This window comes from Pteropus vampyrus, unplaced genomic scaffold, assembly GCF_000151845.1.
Source record: "Pteropus vampyrus isolate Shadow unplaced genomic scaffold, Pvam_2.0 Scaffold123, whole genome shotgun sequence".
Taxonomy (NCBI): domain Eukaryota; kingdom Metazoa; phylum Chordata; class Mammalia; order Chiroptera; family Pteropodidae; genus Pteropus; species Pteropus vampyrus.
In genome coordinates this window covers 555,472-573,115 of record NW_011888904.1, presented here as the reverse complement: position 1 = coordinate 573,115, position 17,644 = coordinate 555,472, and the positions used below count along the sequence as shown (strand labels likewise).

At 36.2% G+C, this 17,644-nt stretch overlaps 1 protein-coding gene across 4 annotated transcripts in view; it reads right to left on the bottom strand.

Moving 5' to 3' along the window:
• The window catches only part of MELK (maternal embryonic leucine zipper kinase), a 68,125-nt gene that overhangs the window by 7,763 nt on the left and 42,718 nt on the right, over positions 1-17,644 (bottom strand). For all 4 annotated transcript variants that reach the window (XM_011366203.2, XM_023534210.1, XM_011366205.2 and 1 more), the window contains 4 exons: positions 15,708-15,794; positions 9,196-9,327; positions 5,760-5,882; positions 2,183-2,414 (listed from right to left, as the gene is read on the bottom strand). In XM_011366203.2, coding sequence (XP_011364505.1) covers positions 2,183-2,414; positions 5,760-5,882; positions 9,196-9,327; positions 15,708-15,794 — 574 coding nt within the window. The remainder of the gene's footprint in view (positions 1-2,182; positions 2,415-5,759; positions 5,883-9,195; positions 9,328-15,707; positions 15,795-17,644) is intronic.

Genomic DNA, 17,644 nt, shown 5'->3' with positions numbered 1-17,644 from the left:
ATTATAATAACTGTATGGTGTCAGGCGGGTACTAGACTTATTGGGGTTAGCACTTCATAAATTATATAAATGTCTAACCACTATGCTATATACCTGAAACTACTATAATATTGAATGTCAACTATAATTGAAAATTTTTTTTAATTTAAAAATAAATAAAAGTTGTATACCCTTTAGAGACAATATTCACTTTATAATAAATGTGATATCAAGTTTTTAAAAAGAGATCAGGGATTTTGTTTTGTTTATGACTATTCAGCACTATTCTCACTGGTTTCATAAGAACAAGAAAATAAGTTCAATCAACATGTATGAAAACAGTTTTCATCTTTATATACTGAGTATCTACTACCACACATAGTTACCCTTCGACAAACTGTCACTGACTAGATTATAGAGGATTCCGAAAAATGAAATTAATGTTTATGTCAAAAACGACTCACAGAGAAAGTAAAATGCAAAGCGCTAATGGAAGCTATCAATCGGGGCTTCAGACACTTGCTCCCATAGGCAGCTCTTATGCTTAAAGAAAAACAGACAATAATAGCTTTTGACCAACATATTCTTTCTCACAGAGACAAGACATGTAAACTGATGACACTTTAAGATTATAAATTCTAAACTATCCATATTTCAAAACCTTCAGAATTGCATAAAAGTAGAAAATATCAATAATAGAAGGGATTATAGGCATTGAAGGCTGTTTTTAAAAAAGCCCCGAATGAGCTAAGGTGAGCTAAAGGTCTATTTTATCTCCCTGCCCAATACCACAGCTCACAAAAGATGTTGTACCTATAGTAAGAAAAAAAACAGAAGAGAAAGATACCTCCCCACACATATGCACACACTGAGAAAAGATGCAACAGCAAAAACTATTGAAGTCTTATGTGCAGATGTTACCTCACTGAACCCTCATAACAACGATAGGCAGCCACACACACACAGATACACATCATCACACCAAAGTAGCCTCACAATTGTGGGGAAAGTATTGTCTCAGTTGATGAACTAGAGAATGTAATTAACAGGACTTCCAGCAAATATTCTGATAAAACTTTTCATATCTTTATATATAAGTAGACCTCTGGAAATGGCTATCAGCCCCATTAGCAGACTGGAAGCACAATGGTAGGATGTGGCTTAGTAGCAGTTCACGTGGCATTGTTTCAGGGTTTGGGTTCATCAGGATCTTAACATACACATGAGTAGGTCACATATACTGGAAAAAAGGCTAATAAAGTTTAGGTGTCATTTTTAAAAGTGATGTAGGCTAATCACAGTAAATAAAATCCCTTCAGGTTCTAATTTATTCATTCCTTCATTCAACGGATATGGCCCCCACTACATACCAGGCATTGGGCACCTATTATGTATCCGACAACCAATATGGCCCCACTTACGTAGTATGCCATGCTTCAATAAACATGGCAGAGTCTCTACTCTCATGGTACTACTTGCCTTATCCTGGTGAGACCCAATGCCAGAAGACTGGGTTAAGTTCCAGGCACTATTTTAAGAAGCATACTGACAAAAAAGAATGTGTCTAGATAAAGCCAACAACCAAAACACTAAGGCGTCATAAAGGAAACAGCTTAAATTGGTGATAATTATGCTGAAGAGACAAGAACAAGGGAAATGGGAGAATTGTAATATCTAGACACAGGTATCTGGAAGGGCATCGCAGATTTACCCCGTCTGCTGGTGTGTAGGCAGTAATACAAGGCAGAGAAGGATCAGGTACAAAGACTTGAGATCCAGATGAGTAAAAAGGGCTCAGCAGAAACTTCACCTTAATCATTACAAGTGGGGGCAAAGGGGCAAGTAAAGCCTAAATTTGGATGTATGACCTTGGGCAAATCACTCCACTTGTCTGAATCTCAAGTTCCTCAGCTGTGAAAAAGGCAGGTGGATTAAATGAGCTCTAACTTGCCTTTCAGCTTTGATATTCTATGATGCTATGATTCAACTCTACATTATGTAGAAAAGAGAAAAATTCATTATCATTTGAGAAAAATTAGAAGTTGCCTAATATGCTTTCATTTCAACTAAAGCAAATAACACATAATAAGAACGCAGCTCGGCTTCTAGAAATTCCTGAGAGCAATGCTAGTAATTTCTGACTTGCTATACATTTACTTAGCACGATGAGAAGGATGGAATTTAAAGGTGTTTCAGCAAATACCTTTTGAGGGTGTAGTGCATTGATTTGGTGTAGTGAGTATTTCTCTTTTGTGCTGGTTCTTATTAACTGGAGTTTTTGGCTCAGGAAATACAAAGCATTCTTCATTCTTTACAGCGTGCTTAGGAGTATATACATTCTCTTTGTTCTTTAATTTATTGGCAGATGCTCTGCATAATACTGGAGTTAATGATTTAGATTCCAGATCATTTGATTCTGTCCAATGCTTGGCAAACTGGAAAAAAAAAGTCACTGGATAAAGCACACTGAAGAAGAAGAAAAGTCAATTTCTTTACAACATGCCTTAATCACTTGCAAATTACCTTGTACCATTTTTATTAAAATGAAATACTATCAGAAGGATATTATTGGAAATACTAAGAAATCTGAAAATGGATATTCAGTTCTCTTTAGTACATTTAGATCATTTCAGTCTGTTCTATTGACAGGTAATTTTCAATATGTTTCAAGTCGAGTGTTTACTCAAACATACCCAAGTCTTAGGCAATATTGATAATGGCCACAAATAAACCCCTAAAAATTGTTTTCCATCCCTAGATTTCCATGGTTTGTCTCAAATATGAACCAAAAAATAAAAGTTTAGTCAATGATTAGGGCAAAAAACCCATGTTAAAATGCTCTAATGGACATGTTGGATTGAACATATTTTTTAAATCTTTTTGAATTTATAGTTAAGCTTGCAAAAGAAATAGTAAGGAAAGTCCTCAGAGGTCAAACTAAAAACAAGAGCAAGCAGCCAGAAAATGAAACCAAGGATGAGACTGCCCATCTACCTACCACCTCAAATGACATCCACATGAGTTTTAACAGCCATAGAAACCTTACACCTATGCAAGGTGTTATGTTAGACCCACAACTCTCATGAAAAGCCAGGAGGGGCTATAACTAAAATTAAAAAGTAAATTAAATATAAATCTGCCTTGCAAAGGAGCAGACAAAAAAATGTGTCTGTCTTGGCCTTGGCCTTGGCCTTGGCTCTAAGGGAGAAAAAACAGTCTCCTTCAATAAGCAACCACAAGATAATCTTCACATAGGCTTACGGCCCTAATTCATACTACATTCATTGTCCCAGAAATCTCAAGCCTCAAATGTAATTTAAAGTAGTCCTGAATTGGTTGTCTTCCAGGAGCATGATAGAAGCAAACACAACTCCTATCTAAAAGAAAAGCTTTAATCCAACAAAACCCAAACTCTCAACCCTTAATCCAAGCTTCAATATATTCCCACAGAGCCTTTTTTTATATATATAATTGGGAAGAACACAGAATGTCTGCTATCCAGCTAGGACTACTAAGTGAAGTATAAAAGAAAAAGGTATTAAAGCCATAAGAACTAGAAGAAACATAACTGCTATTCATAGATATAATTTTCTACATAGAACACTCAGAAGAATATACAAGCAAATTATAAGAAGGAAATAGAGGTTAGGAAATTGTTAAATATAAGATCAGTACACAAAATCAATTTCATATCTATACTCCAGTACTGGTTAGAAAATGTGATTTTTAAAAATTTATCATTCCCAATAGTAATCAAAAATAAAAGTACCTAGAAATAAATCTAACAGAAGATATGTAAGATCTTTAGGGATAAATTTAAAAACTTTCTTGAAAGCAATTAACTAAAACCTAATAAATAGAGAGGTGTACTATGTTTATTAACAGGGTATTTAAGGGTCTAAAATTTTAATTTTTCCCAAATTGAATCTTAAATTCAAGTAATTTCAATTTTTCAGTATGTGAAATTTATCGAGATGATTCTAAAATGTATAAGAAAATGCGAAGAGACAAGAATAGCAAAGACATTTCTAAGGAAGACTAAGAGGAAACTGGCCAACCAGACAGAAGAATTATTATAAAATTAAAGTAGTTAAGATGTGTGGTATTGGTACAAATAAATCAATAAAATAAAATACAGACCAAAAACAGACACAGTCATATGACAATCTGATATATCATACACGTACCTTTGTAGCTCAGCGGGGAAAGAGTGGACTTTTCAGTGGTGCTGGTACAACTGATTACATGAGGGAAAAACTGGTTCCTTACCTCATACCATAGAAGAATTAATTCCTGATAGATTAAAAAACTTAAATGTGAAAGGAAATGCTTTAAAACTTTTAGAAACAATATATGTGAACGCATTTATAACTTTTGGATATGGAAGGACTGCCTTAAAAAGACACAAAAATTACAAACCATAAAGGAAAATACTGACAACTTCTAACTTATTAAAATTAATGATTTCTGTCATCAAATTAAAAAGACAAGTGACAAACTCAGATAATATATCTGCAATACATAACCAACAAAAGATCAGAATTAAGATTAAATTAAGAACTTCTTCGATACAACAAGAAAAAGGAAACAATCCAATAGAAAAACAGGCAAACCATGTGAAAAACCATTTCATAGACCAGTAAACACCACTGGCCAATTAATACATGAAAGGATGCCTAAGTAATCAGAGAAGTACAAATTAAAACTACAATGAGCTATCACTTTACACTCCCCAGATTAGAAAATACTAAATAGCTAAAAATATCAAGTATTGGTAAGTATGCAAAGCATGAGAACACTCTTCTGCTGGTTAAAGTATAATTAATATAACCATTTTGGCAAAAAACTGGCATTATCTGGTAAGGTTGAAGATATTCATTCCACTTCTAAGTATATAGTCTGTAGAACTCCCGCACACATGTAATAAGGGCCTTGCTGTGCACAAGAGTTAACATTGCAGGTTCTGGCTAGAGTCTAGGAACCCATCTTTTTAAAAGTTCCCAATGCTGATAAGTCTGTTTGTATGGCCGGGGCCCTGAACTCTGCTATACCAATGTGATTTATGAACATCTGCTTTCCTTCTAGAAGTGTAGAATTTCTATGATTGTGACTAATCACACAGGCAAAGAGTGCCTGAGTAACCAGCCCCCAAGAAAACTGTGCATTCTGAGTCTCTGATGAGTCTTTGAGCAGAAACATGCACACCTGCTGCTGTATTTCACAGCTGAAGTAAAAACTGCACTCTGTGTGGGCCCCTCAGAAAGAGTGGAGGAAAAATATCAATTATACATGCAAGAAGCTTAACAAACTCCAAGTAGGAAAGAAGATTATCAAAAGGTAAGGAATACGGATCAGTTGCTGCTGAGTTGGAGGAAAGGAGGAGGTAACTACACAGGGGCATGAGGAAATTTGGAGGGGGGCAAAAAACTGTTCTTGATTTTGGTGGTGCTTGATTATGCTACTGTATGCATTTGTCAAAACATAGAATTGTACACTAAAATGGTGAATTTAACTAACTACATATAAATTATACCTCATAAAGAAAAGAAAAGAAAAGAAAAAAGAAGCAGTAAAGTGTTCCAAAATGGAATCTTGGTTTTCTTCAGGCTGGAAATGACTGGCTTCCCTTTCCTTCTTATTCCAATAATCAATCTCTCATTAATGTTTTCAGTGTTTTAGGAACACATTAAATTTGCAAGCACATATTAGAACTCATGTTAGATGAGTTTTTATAATTGAGACAGCATATCCTGCTTTAAATAGAAGTAAAATTAACCAACCTGTGGTGTTTGGGGAGTAGCCACACCTGTTGATGAATTGTCGTCACACCATTCATAGTCTATGAATCCAGCCACATAATTTTCATCGCTTGTGGTCATATCTTCTAGACTCAGGTTTTTTGGCTATTTGAAAACAGAAGAACTTAGAGACAACACCACCATGACTCAATTTTTAAAATAGTATTTTTCCGGCACAGGGCAAAGCCTTGGAGGCAGAAACAAATGAGGGAGTATATTGAAGGAGCTCACCATTCTGTACAGAAAACAGGAGACAAACTTTTTAATTCAGATTGTTTGATAGGAGAATCTCTAACTCTCAAACAACATGTCTTGGAACATTCTTATGTTTATGGCATACTACTTAGCTTATCATTATCATATATAATCGCTATAATGCCAGACAAAAAACTCTTTTGCAAATCCACAAATAAAAAGCTCTAACGAAGTAGAAAATGGAAGGAAAACAACTTTAAAATACAGGTTTCTTGGCTGCAAGAACATACAGAGTAGTTAGCTATTTCCACTAAGAATAAACTAACCTTATGAAAGACGTCTTGGGGACAGGATATTTGAGGTTCTGTGCTAATAACTCCAGTGATTTATTTTTCCTCATTCTGCCTCTCTATAAACTAAGGTCATACCAAATATACTCTAAATTCTAAGACAATGGAGTATAATTGAATTTTTTATTTCTCCCTCCTTCCCTTTCCTTCAATATCTATTTAACCTGGCCAGGCGATTTTACCTGAATTTCTTACACCTCATCCTTTCTTTTCTTATCCCACTTTTCTAATCCAAGGACAAATCTCCTCAGATCCGAACTATTCAAACAGACAATATGGAATCTGCCACCAATCTTTCTACCTTTTCAACCAGAGATAACAGAGCTCTCCAGGATTGCCAATTCCCATCAACTATATCTAGCTGCATAGAGTGCTAGGCTGAGAAAAATACTAAAGCTCAGTCTAGGCTCAGTGGGGAAAAGTACGGTTTGTATGAATGATGGCTGCCATGGGTACTACAGTAGAGTAAAAGCGCACACACATCCCTGACTGAAGAATTCTATATGCCACTGGATGATTTACAGTCGTGTCAGTAACCTATCATGTCTTTCTCAAAAATCCATAGTTCCCATTACCCAGAGCATAAAGTCTAACCCCGCTGACGTGGCACTTGGAGACTCTCTACAATCTAACTCTCACCTACCCTTCCAGCTTACTCATCCCTCTTCTTCGTCTCTCACTTTACCCCTACTTGAACTCTTCGTTTTAGCCAAACAAGTCTAGTTGCTATCAAAAGAATATATAGAGCACATTCAGGTGCCTGAGCTTTTGCAAATTCCATTTATTCTTGCCCTGAATACTGTGCTCCTTCTTTTCCATTTTCTAAACTTGACTATGGGTCCAGTTTGGGTCACCCCTGGCGATTAGTCTCATGCCCTAAAGCCCCTAGAGCATACCTCTAGTCCCTTATCTGGCACTAATCATACTATGATGCGGTGTTATCTATATGTATGTCTTGCCTCACCTTAACTGTTAAGGAGCAAGCACCACACTTTATATTTAGAGATTTGTTTCCCAAGAGCCTTGCATGGAGCCTGAAAATGCTAATTCTATGGATGCTAATGTGGTCCTTTGTGATTTTTCAATCAGACTGTATTATTGTTTAACTGACAGTGCCATCTATTGATTAACCATTCAAGATTACTTATTTTCTTATACTCAGCACCGCAAAGAAAAAGGGTGACTTGATCAAGGGGCAGAATAGTACAAAGAAACTAGGTGGCTTGCTTCAAGTCTCAATGATTTACATAAAGATCAGAAAAGAACCCAAATTTTGATTACTACTTCATTTCTTGTTATTAAAATGTCTATCTGCTATAAAAATTGATTCAATAATATGAATGCCCAAATAATTAATTCTCAGGCAAATGCTCATTAGATGGAAGTTAAGAGTAAGTATATTCCCAGGTCTTTTCTACTCAGATACTTTATGAAGTGGTTATTTTAAGTACACAGTAATCTAATGCCTTTCTGAAATGACCTTGATCAGAAGCAAAGGTCCTTGAGTCTAAGAGTTTAAGGGTTTGCCAATGTGAGCAGGATGGCTGATGGGCTGATCACAAAGCCCATGGATAAAAGATCTGCCTGGGCATGGGGCATTCACCAGCCCAACAAAACTCTCTTAGAACAGACCAGAAAACCATCCCAGGAATAAGATTATCTCACTTCAGGGATTTCTCTACGCAAAAGACCACTTGCACTAACACTTTTCACTTCTTAGTTTGGTCAAAGACCAACTGGGGAGGGAAGAGGGGAGACAAGTTAGGTCTGGCAAGGACATAAGACCCACTATATCTGCAGCACATGACTGGAAGTGCTAAAAGAGAGATCTAAAAGTGGCGTTAAAGGGAATTCAACAAAAGATCATGAAAGAGGTGGCATTTTAACATTTTTTCAAGAGCTTTGAGACCTAAAGCCAAAAAAAGAAATCACTTCATCCACATAATCGTTTGGGCTATACCGGATTCCATGAAGAGTGCCAACTATCTCTCTCCGAGAATAACAAAAGTACAGTTTCCTAGAGTTAAAATCATTTAAATTACAACCTGAATTAATCTGACAGAAGATTATATTATAAAGTTCCACATCCATCAGGCAAAGTATTTGGAAGGCAGAATGTTAAGCTATGGGAGATACAAAGAATCACACAGAAAGTGGAGACTTAATGTGAGAACTTAGGAAAAACGTGGTGTTTCCAAATACGCAAAGCTTCTTCGCCATTCTAAATGGTCACAACAAAGGAAAATGAGACAACGAAGACAAAATAGAAATAGATACTCTGGTTACCACTAACACACAAGAAATTTGAGTTGCATAAGCTGTTGCTATTGCTCAAAACAAAAACCTAAACCCATAATATAAATGAGTATCAAAATATTTATTGAAATATTTCATGTCCTATGAAGTATATGTCCTGTACTCATAGGTCTTACTCTCAACAATTTTTAAAATTATCTGTAACTCAATAATACTGTGTCCTTTAAAAACACTTAACACATATATAAATAAGCATGCTAAAAAAAGATTGGAAAGACATAGTAAAATATAAACTACATTATCTACAGGTAATAGGTTTGTAGGTTTATTTTCCTTTAGCTTATCTGTAGCTTAACATTTTTCAACAACAATCAGGAATTATTTTTGTGGAAAAGAAAGGGAAGGATTTTCTTTTTAATGCACGTTAACATTCAAAATTTAAGACTTCAAGCCCAGAATTTCCCGTTTTCTTCATCAAAAATATTTAAATCATAAAATGTCTTGACCGACTCTTTGATACTAGCAAAGTTAACTTTCCCAGGGGTATGCCCACTCATGGACAAGATGGGCACAAGGCAAGAGCAGTAGGTGTTCACACAAAAGGTGCTAACATTTACCTTGATGTTTCTGAATGGGGTACCAACGGCTTGTCCACAGGAAAGAGGAAGAAGCCTTAAACGAACTGGCTTTCCCCGAGCCTTCTTGGCTAGAAGCAGAAGATAGGTAGCTGTGAGGTGATCATATTGCCACTGGAGGAAAAGAAAATTATGTTATTTAGAAGACTAAATAATATTCTATTTTAAATTAACTTTTCCCCAGTGTGATCAACATTCAGAATTAAAATTTTAGCTTTACAAGGCATACAATGAAAAATAGCAATCCTCTACATCATACCCCTACACAAACCCAATTTCTACTTCCCAGAAAGAACCACTTTTAAACATTTTTAGATATTTTTCTATATTTCTAAATTGTTTATACAGCTTTGTTTTTTCAGATTCAGATATTACTATAGATTTCCTGTGTAAAATAAGAATTTAGCGCTACAACTCCCTCCTTCTCCACACACATCTCTTCCCTGCATCCCCCTGCTATAATTTTACATAATTTGTAGTAAATCAATATTTACATTATTATTATTATGTAAATACATGGTATCACAACCAAGTGAAAATAATGTTCAAATATTTAATTAGTACTCTGACAGCAACCAATCGGAACAGAGTCCAACAGTTGAGTAGGATCCTGGGGGACCCCTGTCATGCCGACTACTAACCTTTAAATTTATGGGTTCAAGAAGGGACTGGAGGGAGGTGCCTAAGGAAAGTAACAGGGCAACAGGGAGGGCACTCAGGATAGTGGTTATTTACCAGTCAGTATATAAATATTAGTATCTTAACAACTAGTATGGCCACACTGGCGGAATATCAGCCCTGCAGCTAAACCATACAGGGTGCTATCCTTGTACTTCCTTCTTTTATAACATTGTTTTTCCTGAAGTTAAATATAAAAAAGAGGCAGTTATTTGTCTACTGCAACTTCACACTCTCCAGCACTCTTCACCTCCTCTCAACATGTTCATACACATCAGTTATCTATCTCCTCCTCTGTCTCTCCTTTGAAGACATCCCACCTGATACCTGCATTCCATGTTCCACTCTGGACTGGCTTCTTTCTCATCATGCAACTTAACTGTCAGTGTAGGGATTCCCCTCACCTCTAACCCTACAATGTATCCCCAGTTCCCTAGACCCTAAGTAGTCCTCTTTCATGGTTTATTTTCCTGTTTTGGGGGAACACATCCTCCAATAACTTCCTGAGGGTGGATGAATGAGAATTAAATTTCTGAGATCTTGCATGTCTGATAAATGACTGTATTCTATCCATACGCTTCATTCTGGTTTGGCTAATAAGAGTTCTAGGCTGATAATAATTTTCATAGTTTTGAAGGCATTGTTCTACGGTTTTCTTGCCTCTAGTATGGCTATTGAAAAATCCAGTCTTTCTGATTATCAAGACTTTAATGTATGATCTTTTTGTTTTTGTTTCTACAAATTTTTCAGATCTTCTCCTTTACCTCAGTTTTCTGAAATTTCACTAAAACAGGCCTTTGTATGGATTTTCATCCATTTTGCCAAGTTTGGTTAAGGCCCTTCAATCTTAGAAACTGAGTTCTGGAATATTTCTCCTTGTATTATTACTTTGATGGTTTCTTTTCCTCTTTCTTCTCTGTTTTATCTTCCTACAACTTACATTATTTGTATGTTGGACTTCTCTTACTCTTTCTCTTCTATTTGTGCATCTCTTTGTCTTTAGAAATAAGACAAAGGTTCTTATTTAGGTTCTACTTTTGAAAGATTTCACATTGACTCAATTCTAAACATTTCTACTGAACCTTTCATTTCTGTGGTCATATTTTAAAATTTTAAGAACTATTTTTTGAAATGTTCTTTTTTAGTCATCTTATTCCTATTTCAAGAAAGAGCTTCTCTTATCTCTGAGAATATTAATTATTGTTTCTTAGCCATTTTCTTCCACTTCCTGTTATGTTTTTTTTCTGAATATCTTTACCTTTTCTTCCTCTCCCCCACAACCCAATGCCATTTATTTTGACCTCTGGCTTTCATGTTAGAGGCTTTCCTCAAATGTCTGGTGATCTTTGGCTGTCTGTCTCTATTTAAAAGTGAAGAATTACAATGCACAGCTAATTAAAGGCTTTATGCATAGTCTGGACTGCTCATCACCTTGGGAACTGTTCTCTAAAGTGAACAGACAGGAAACCGGAACTCTCAACCCATTGCTATAGTAGGTTTTTTCTTTTGGGTTTTCCCTAGTGATGAATCTTCCAATATTTCCCCCACCCCCCACTGCAAAAAGGATAAAATCCTAGTTCCAGCATTTTCAGAGGTGAACAGCAAAGGAGTTTAGAGGCAATGGTTCACAGTTCAATATGAGGACTGTGTGTATCCATGCATCTTTTCCACAATGGCTCATCACCCCCACCTGAGCTCTGTCTGGTACAAGAAGTGCCTCCCGTTCAGTGTCTCCAATCTTCTGCCAGAGTGGAGAAGAGGCAGCACAAGATAGAGAAAGGAACCTGGGGTCTATCTGCTTCTAATACAGACTTTCGACCAATCTTCCTGGTTTCCACCCTGCTCACTTCCCTGACTTCAGAGTTCCTAGCACCGCTGATCCCAGAGCCTTTCTGGAGCTCTAGCGCTCTCATCAGTTTGCTTCCTGCCCTTTCCTGCTGCAGGCATTTAGCTTTCAGCTCTCTCCAAAATGCTATGTCAGCACCATTCATAACCTCCAAAATTTTAGTGACATTACTTTTGTCTCTTATTCTCTTTATTGTGAATTTTTTGCCTTTTTATCCCTTTTTTGTTATTTTAGTGAGGTTTTATGAAGTGTTGGATGCAAACATATCTGTTCAATCCATGGTGTTTAACTGAGTTTCTAAATGTACTCATAAGACTACGAGACTCTCTGCTTTGCAAAAGTATTAAATTTTAATAATACTGAAAAATATTTAATGCTATGTATCTCCTCACAAACTACATGATCCAAAGAGATCTACTACCAATTCTGTTTTTATTAATAAACTTTATCAGTTAATATTTTAGATGGCCACAATCATAGTATATTCTTTTAAATTTATACAAAAGGTCTATCCGTCTACTGCGAGAAGTACGAAGTACTGTGATAAATTATCACTGAATATTACCTTTGATCCAGACAAGGCAGGAAGAAGGAAGGACAGAAAAAGTTTCATGGAGATAGTACTTGTGAACTATGTGAAAACTATGTAGATATAATCTCCACTTTCCAAAAACTACAATAAAGATTTTTGTCCCATCTCCCACATCTATGGTCTCATGTATGACAGCCACCATTTTTAAAAAGATGCCATATATTATTAGAGACAATGGCATAGAAACAAGTTGCCACTTGTTTATCAGCAATGGCATAACCCAGGCATCATAAACAACACCTGGACAGTGCTAAGAGTTTTAGATGGAGTTTTCAGAGGATGCCTAGGAGTTTTACAACCGTCCTCTAAAGCTCTTTTTCCCTAAACAAAAAGGCATCATTTTTATAACTTTTTTTGCCAAAGCTACTACATACCACTCATTATGATAAGATGCACAGGGGAGTTTCTATGTTGAATAACAGATAAATCAACACATTTGTTACGCTTTCCGGTGATGTCGACCCACAAGTCTAATATAACCAATGTCTCCCTTACCTTTTAGACAGGTCTCTCTTTTGAAAGTCAAATGTCTGAAAGTAAAGCATTAGGTTTACCTGTTATAAATAAGGTGTGATTTCTAGAAACTAAAAATATTTTAAAATCCCCAGTTATTGTCGAGACAGGCCAAATGTTAAAGAACTACCCAGGCACCTGCGCTGAGGAGAGTAAGCTACTGGTAGAGAGGTCTTGAGAAATTGAGGAGTAGCCCATTATCCTTCCCCTGACCTCACTCCCAAGGCCCTCAACCTTTACATTCCCGCCACAAGAATACATGGGTATTGGCATTGCAGGGGTGGAGGAAAGAGATATGTTGGTCTGTATAGGTTCTCATATGCACATGTGACCCTCAGTGAAGTTCTCCTAATTGACGACTGGCTGTTCTCACAATCCAGATCAATTCACAGCTGGTAGAATAAGGGGACAGTAAGGAAAGCAATGAGGTGGAAGCTCTAGCACCACTTTTGGGAATCTCAAGAAGGCTGCAATGAGATAGCTCAAAATCATGAGGCAAATGAAATTCTGACTTTTGCATATAAAGTGTTCATGTATACAAAATAAAAGTAGGAATTCTATGAAATGAATGTTTGGGAATAATACCGTTTCTCTCTCTTTGCATGAAGATCAGCAGTACCATACTAGCATGGATCACACTAAACTAGTATCTCTCTGTCCTGTCTAACCACCCTGAAAGTAAAGGCAGAGCTCCCAAGATGCCAGCAAAATAAGAGTTCACAGCTGATTCCAAACCTGGTTTTCCGGAGACTCTTTAAACTGGAAAGTACCTTGGACCAATGTGAGTTCTCTGAGATTACCTAGACCAGGATTTTTCAATCTCAACACTATTGACATTTGGCCTGGATAATTCTTTGTTGTGAGGGGCTATTCTAAATACTGAAAGATATTTAGTAGCATTCCTGGCCTCTACCCACTAGATGCCATTAGCACATTCTCAAAACCCAGTTGTGACAACTAAATATGTCCCCTGAGCGGCAAAATCACTCCCAGTTGAGAACCACTGACTTAGACCAATGCTTCTTAAGCTTTAATGTACATATAAATCCCTTAAGGATTTCATTAAGGTACAGATTCTGATTCAGTGGGGGTGGGGCCTGAGATTCTGCATTTCTAATAAGCACCAAGTGAGGCTAATGCCGCTGGTCCTAGAGCACACATTGAATAGCAAAAAGCTAGAGTAGTACTTCTCAACTCCTGGCTGCATACTGCAATCATCTGGGAAGCTTTTAAAGATGCTGAGGCCTAAGCCACAGCCCAGACCAATAAAATTATAATCTCTGGGGGTGGGACCTAGGCATCAGGATTAGTTTAAAATTCCCAGGTGATTCCAATGTTCAGCTGAGGTTGAGAAGATGTATCTACTCATCCCTAGGACTGGAAAATAAGTAGAGACAGGCATTTAAGAATTAGGAAAGAGTACAAAAGAAAAGAAACTATTATTTTCCTCACAGCATTCTTGATCTTGGTCATGCCTAGCTTTCAGAATAACTGAGATCTTTAGAGAGACATAACGCCAGAAAACCAGAAAACAATCTCTGTCATGCTTCATTATCTATTTTGTTTTCTGTTAGAAGAAAACAATTCCAAGTTCCATTTCTTTTCTAAGTTTAAAAATTGTATGCAGAGATCACATAAAGGATACTATTTCAAAGGCTTCTGTCAATGATTCTTGAAATTCCAAGTATGTTACTTTTAAGATTCACATTTTAGAAGTTTGTGGGTCTCATACCAATTTTTTTTCTGGATAAAATGACATTATGTATGGGATTTGCTTGGAAATACCCAGCAGAAAAAGACAAAAGGGGAAGGATGTTGGGATATAGATAAAATGACAAAATGTTAATAACTGTTGAAAGTGGATGATGAGTACAGGGAAGATCGTTGTTGTTACAGTATTCTCTCCACTTTTGTAGGTGTTTGAAAATTTCTATGATAAAAATTTAAAAAGAAATTTTATCTTAAATACAGTCTTAAATACAGTATCTTAAATACAGTCTTCTATTAAAATCACCCCAAAGAAAAAGTCACACAATTTCTTTTAAGTTGCTTCTATGGAAACTTCGAATTCTCATTGTAAGAGACTGAGGACCTGACATATTTGACAGTAATTTCCAATTCTTGCTATTCCTTTTCATTCCATGAAAAAGTAAATTATCATTATTTTCCAGACATATTCCAGAGCCTTTGCTTATTACAGAATTCCTCTCTCTTCTAAAAAGAAATGTGGCTTAGTGAAGTTTTGCTTAGTTAAAATAAAATGTGCTTAAGGCCTTTACCTTGCAAGTTAGAAAACAAAACAAACAAAAAACAATATAAATAATAAATGATAAAAGACACAGTACTGAACCAAGAGAAAAGATGGGTGCAACCCTAGCCCATTAGAATATTCTCAGAGACAGTCTGAGTGCCTCTATCTCTAGGAAAAAATATATAAGCGATCCAGAGATTAGAAAGAGCTAAAATGATCCAATATCAGAAATCACGATAATTCTTTCATGGTGCTGGGTTCATAAGTTTGGGGGTTGCTTTTCCGTAAGAAAAAAACTCTTTTGTGTTTCCCTTATTTCTATAGCAGAATCATAGTTCCATGTTAAAAATTTAAAAGTAGCCAAAATCAGAACTGTCCATTTTCTGGACTAGTTTGTTCTGTTTCTTCATTTTTACACTATAATTCTCTTTAATAAATGTCATTTTAAAAAAGGATATTTAGCAGACATCCGAAAGTTGAGTGGAAATCATACATAAATATTTACACCCATAAAATCATAGCCATGAAAATGCTATCCTATTTTTAATGTACTGATAGAATCAAGAACAATGAAATAAAATATATTACTCTCAAATTCACGCTGTATTTCTTACCAATGAAATTAAATCCTCCATTGTTTGCCTCTTGTTTCTGTGATGTACAGAAAGTTCTGTTACACAATCTTCATCGAGGTGAATAAGCTACAAAAAAAATTTTACAAACTTTAACAGAAAAATTTCAAAATATTTGTTTTGAAATTTTAAAATAACCATAATTACCTTGTAAAACCAAACACCAATATGTAAAAACAAACATGAGTTTATCAAGCTCTTGGGGAACAATAAACATTTTCTGTAATTTTTAAAGATATAAGCCGATGACAATAAACAGTTCAAGAAGATGAGCTCTTTCCCAGCCTTTCACATCCCCATCTTCATCTAATCAATTGTTAAAATTCTGTTGTGCAGCCAAGGGACAATATACTCCTTCCCTACCACAAGACCTGCACTGGCATTTTCATCAAAGAGCAGTCATCTAGGGCATCTAAAATCAGTGACTGTACAATAGACTGGTACAAGAGTTGCTCAGACTTGTAGCACACTGTCCTTCAGGTTACGTTTGGGTTTAGCACAATCCAAGGAGCCCTAGATGCTGCATAATCATCATCATGCTGAAGGTACTAGCAAAGCGCAATTTAAAAAAAGAAGTGAGACGGCCTCAATACAAACTTTATTTTGCTTATGGATAGAAATTGTCCAAGTATTCTGATCCCTGCATTATGGGCCCTCACCAAAGATGAAGCCAGAAATGGGTTCTCAGAACCAAAAAAGGATCACAGAGAATGAAAAAGTAGGAAAGGCCTGGCCTAGACCTGAAACAGGAGTTCAGAAAATCATGTGGGAAGAGAATCATAAGCAATGTAATTTTAAAGTCATCTTTCCAATATGAGAAGTCTCTACAATAGCCCCAATAAGTGATGTTTCACTTTCTGCTTAAAGTCTTCCTTCTCCAGAATGGCTGAGATAATTAGCCTCTCCCTCCTGTCTCCTAAGGTCTGTCTCCCTTTGATCTCCATCTACTGTAAGTCAATACAATCTGATAGATGACAGGCTTTGGAATTAGACAAACTTTAGTTTTAATTGTGACATCACTAAATAACTGTGTGACCTTGAGCATGTTACTATGCCTCTGAGCCTCAGTTTCATCATCTATAGAAGAGAGATGACACCTGCCTTGCGAGATATATATGTGTGTGTGTGTGTGTGTGTGTGTGTGTGTGTGTGTGTGTGTGTGTGTATATATGTGAGTGTGTGTGTGTATGTATGTATATATGTATGTATGTATATATATGTATATAAAACATATGTGGCTGCCTAATATAATATCTAAATAGAGTAGACTCCAAAAAACCGGTTTATAATTTTTACTAACAGTCATAATTCTTCTTTGGTATAAGAACATTTCCGAAATTTCAGAAATTTGAATATTCCTATTATAGATAACCTTTCCTCTCCAAGTTTTCTCTTTTACAGTTCCTTTAACCACCATTTTAATGATTAATTCCCCATACCATTCAGGCCCTTTCTTTCTATCACACAGTCTATGTTGTCTCTAACCCTCAAGGTGAGATGTTCAGAACCACCAAACATAATATGTCAAGAATAGTTTGCCCAACACAATATCATGACCTTCCCTTGTCCTGGACATCACACTTGAAAGAATCGGCTCAAAAGAAAGTCATGCTGCCATCGTGAACACAGAAGAACAGAAGAGACAATTACCTGAAACACTGGCTGGTACAAGAACCTCCTCATGGGTTACAGATAATGTGATGACCATAAAGATTTACACGAATAGTACCATGAAAGTTTAAAGTGCTAAGAAGACGTTTTCACTGTTGCTTTGACATTGGCAGCTCCCCAAATTGTAAATTCTCCCTTTAGAAAAGCCTCTTCCTCAGAAGCCTAGACACTTTACCACCCAGTTGGGCATTTCTTGCTGATGTCATTACTGCTCAAGTGAGAAGGGAAATATTTCTGGGGTTCCCTCC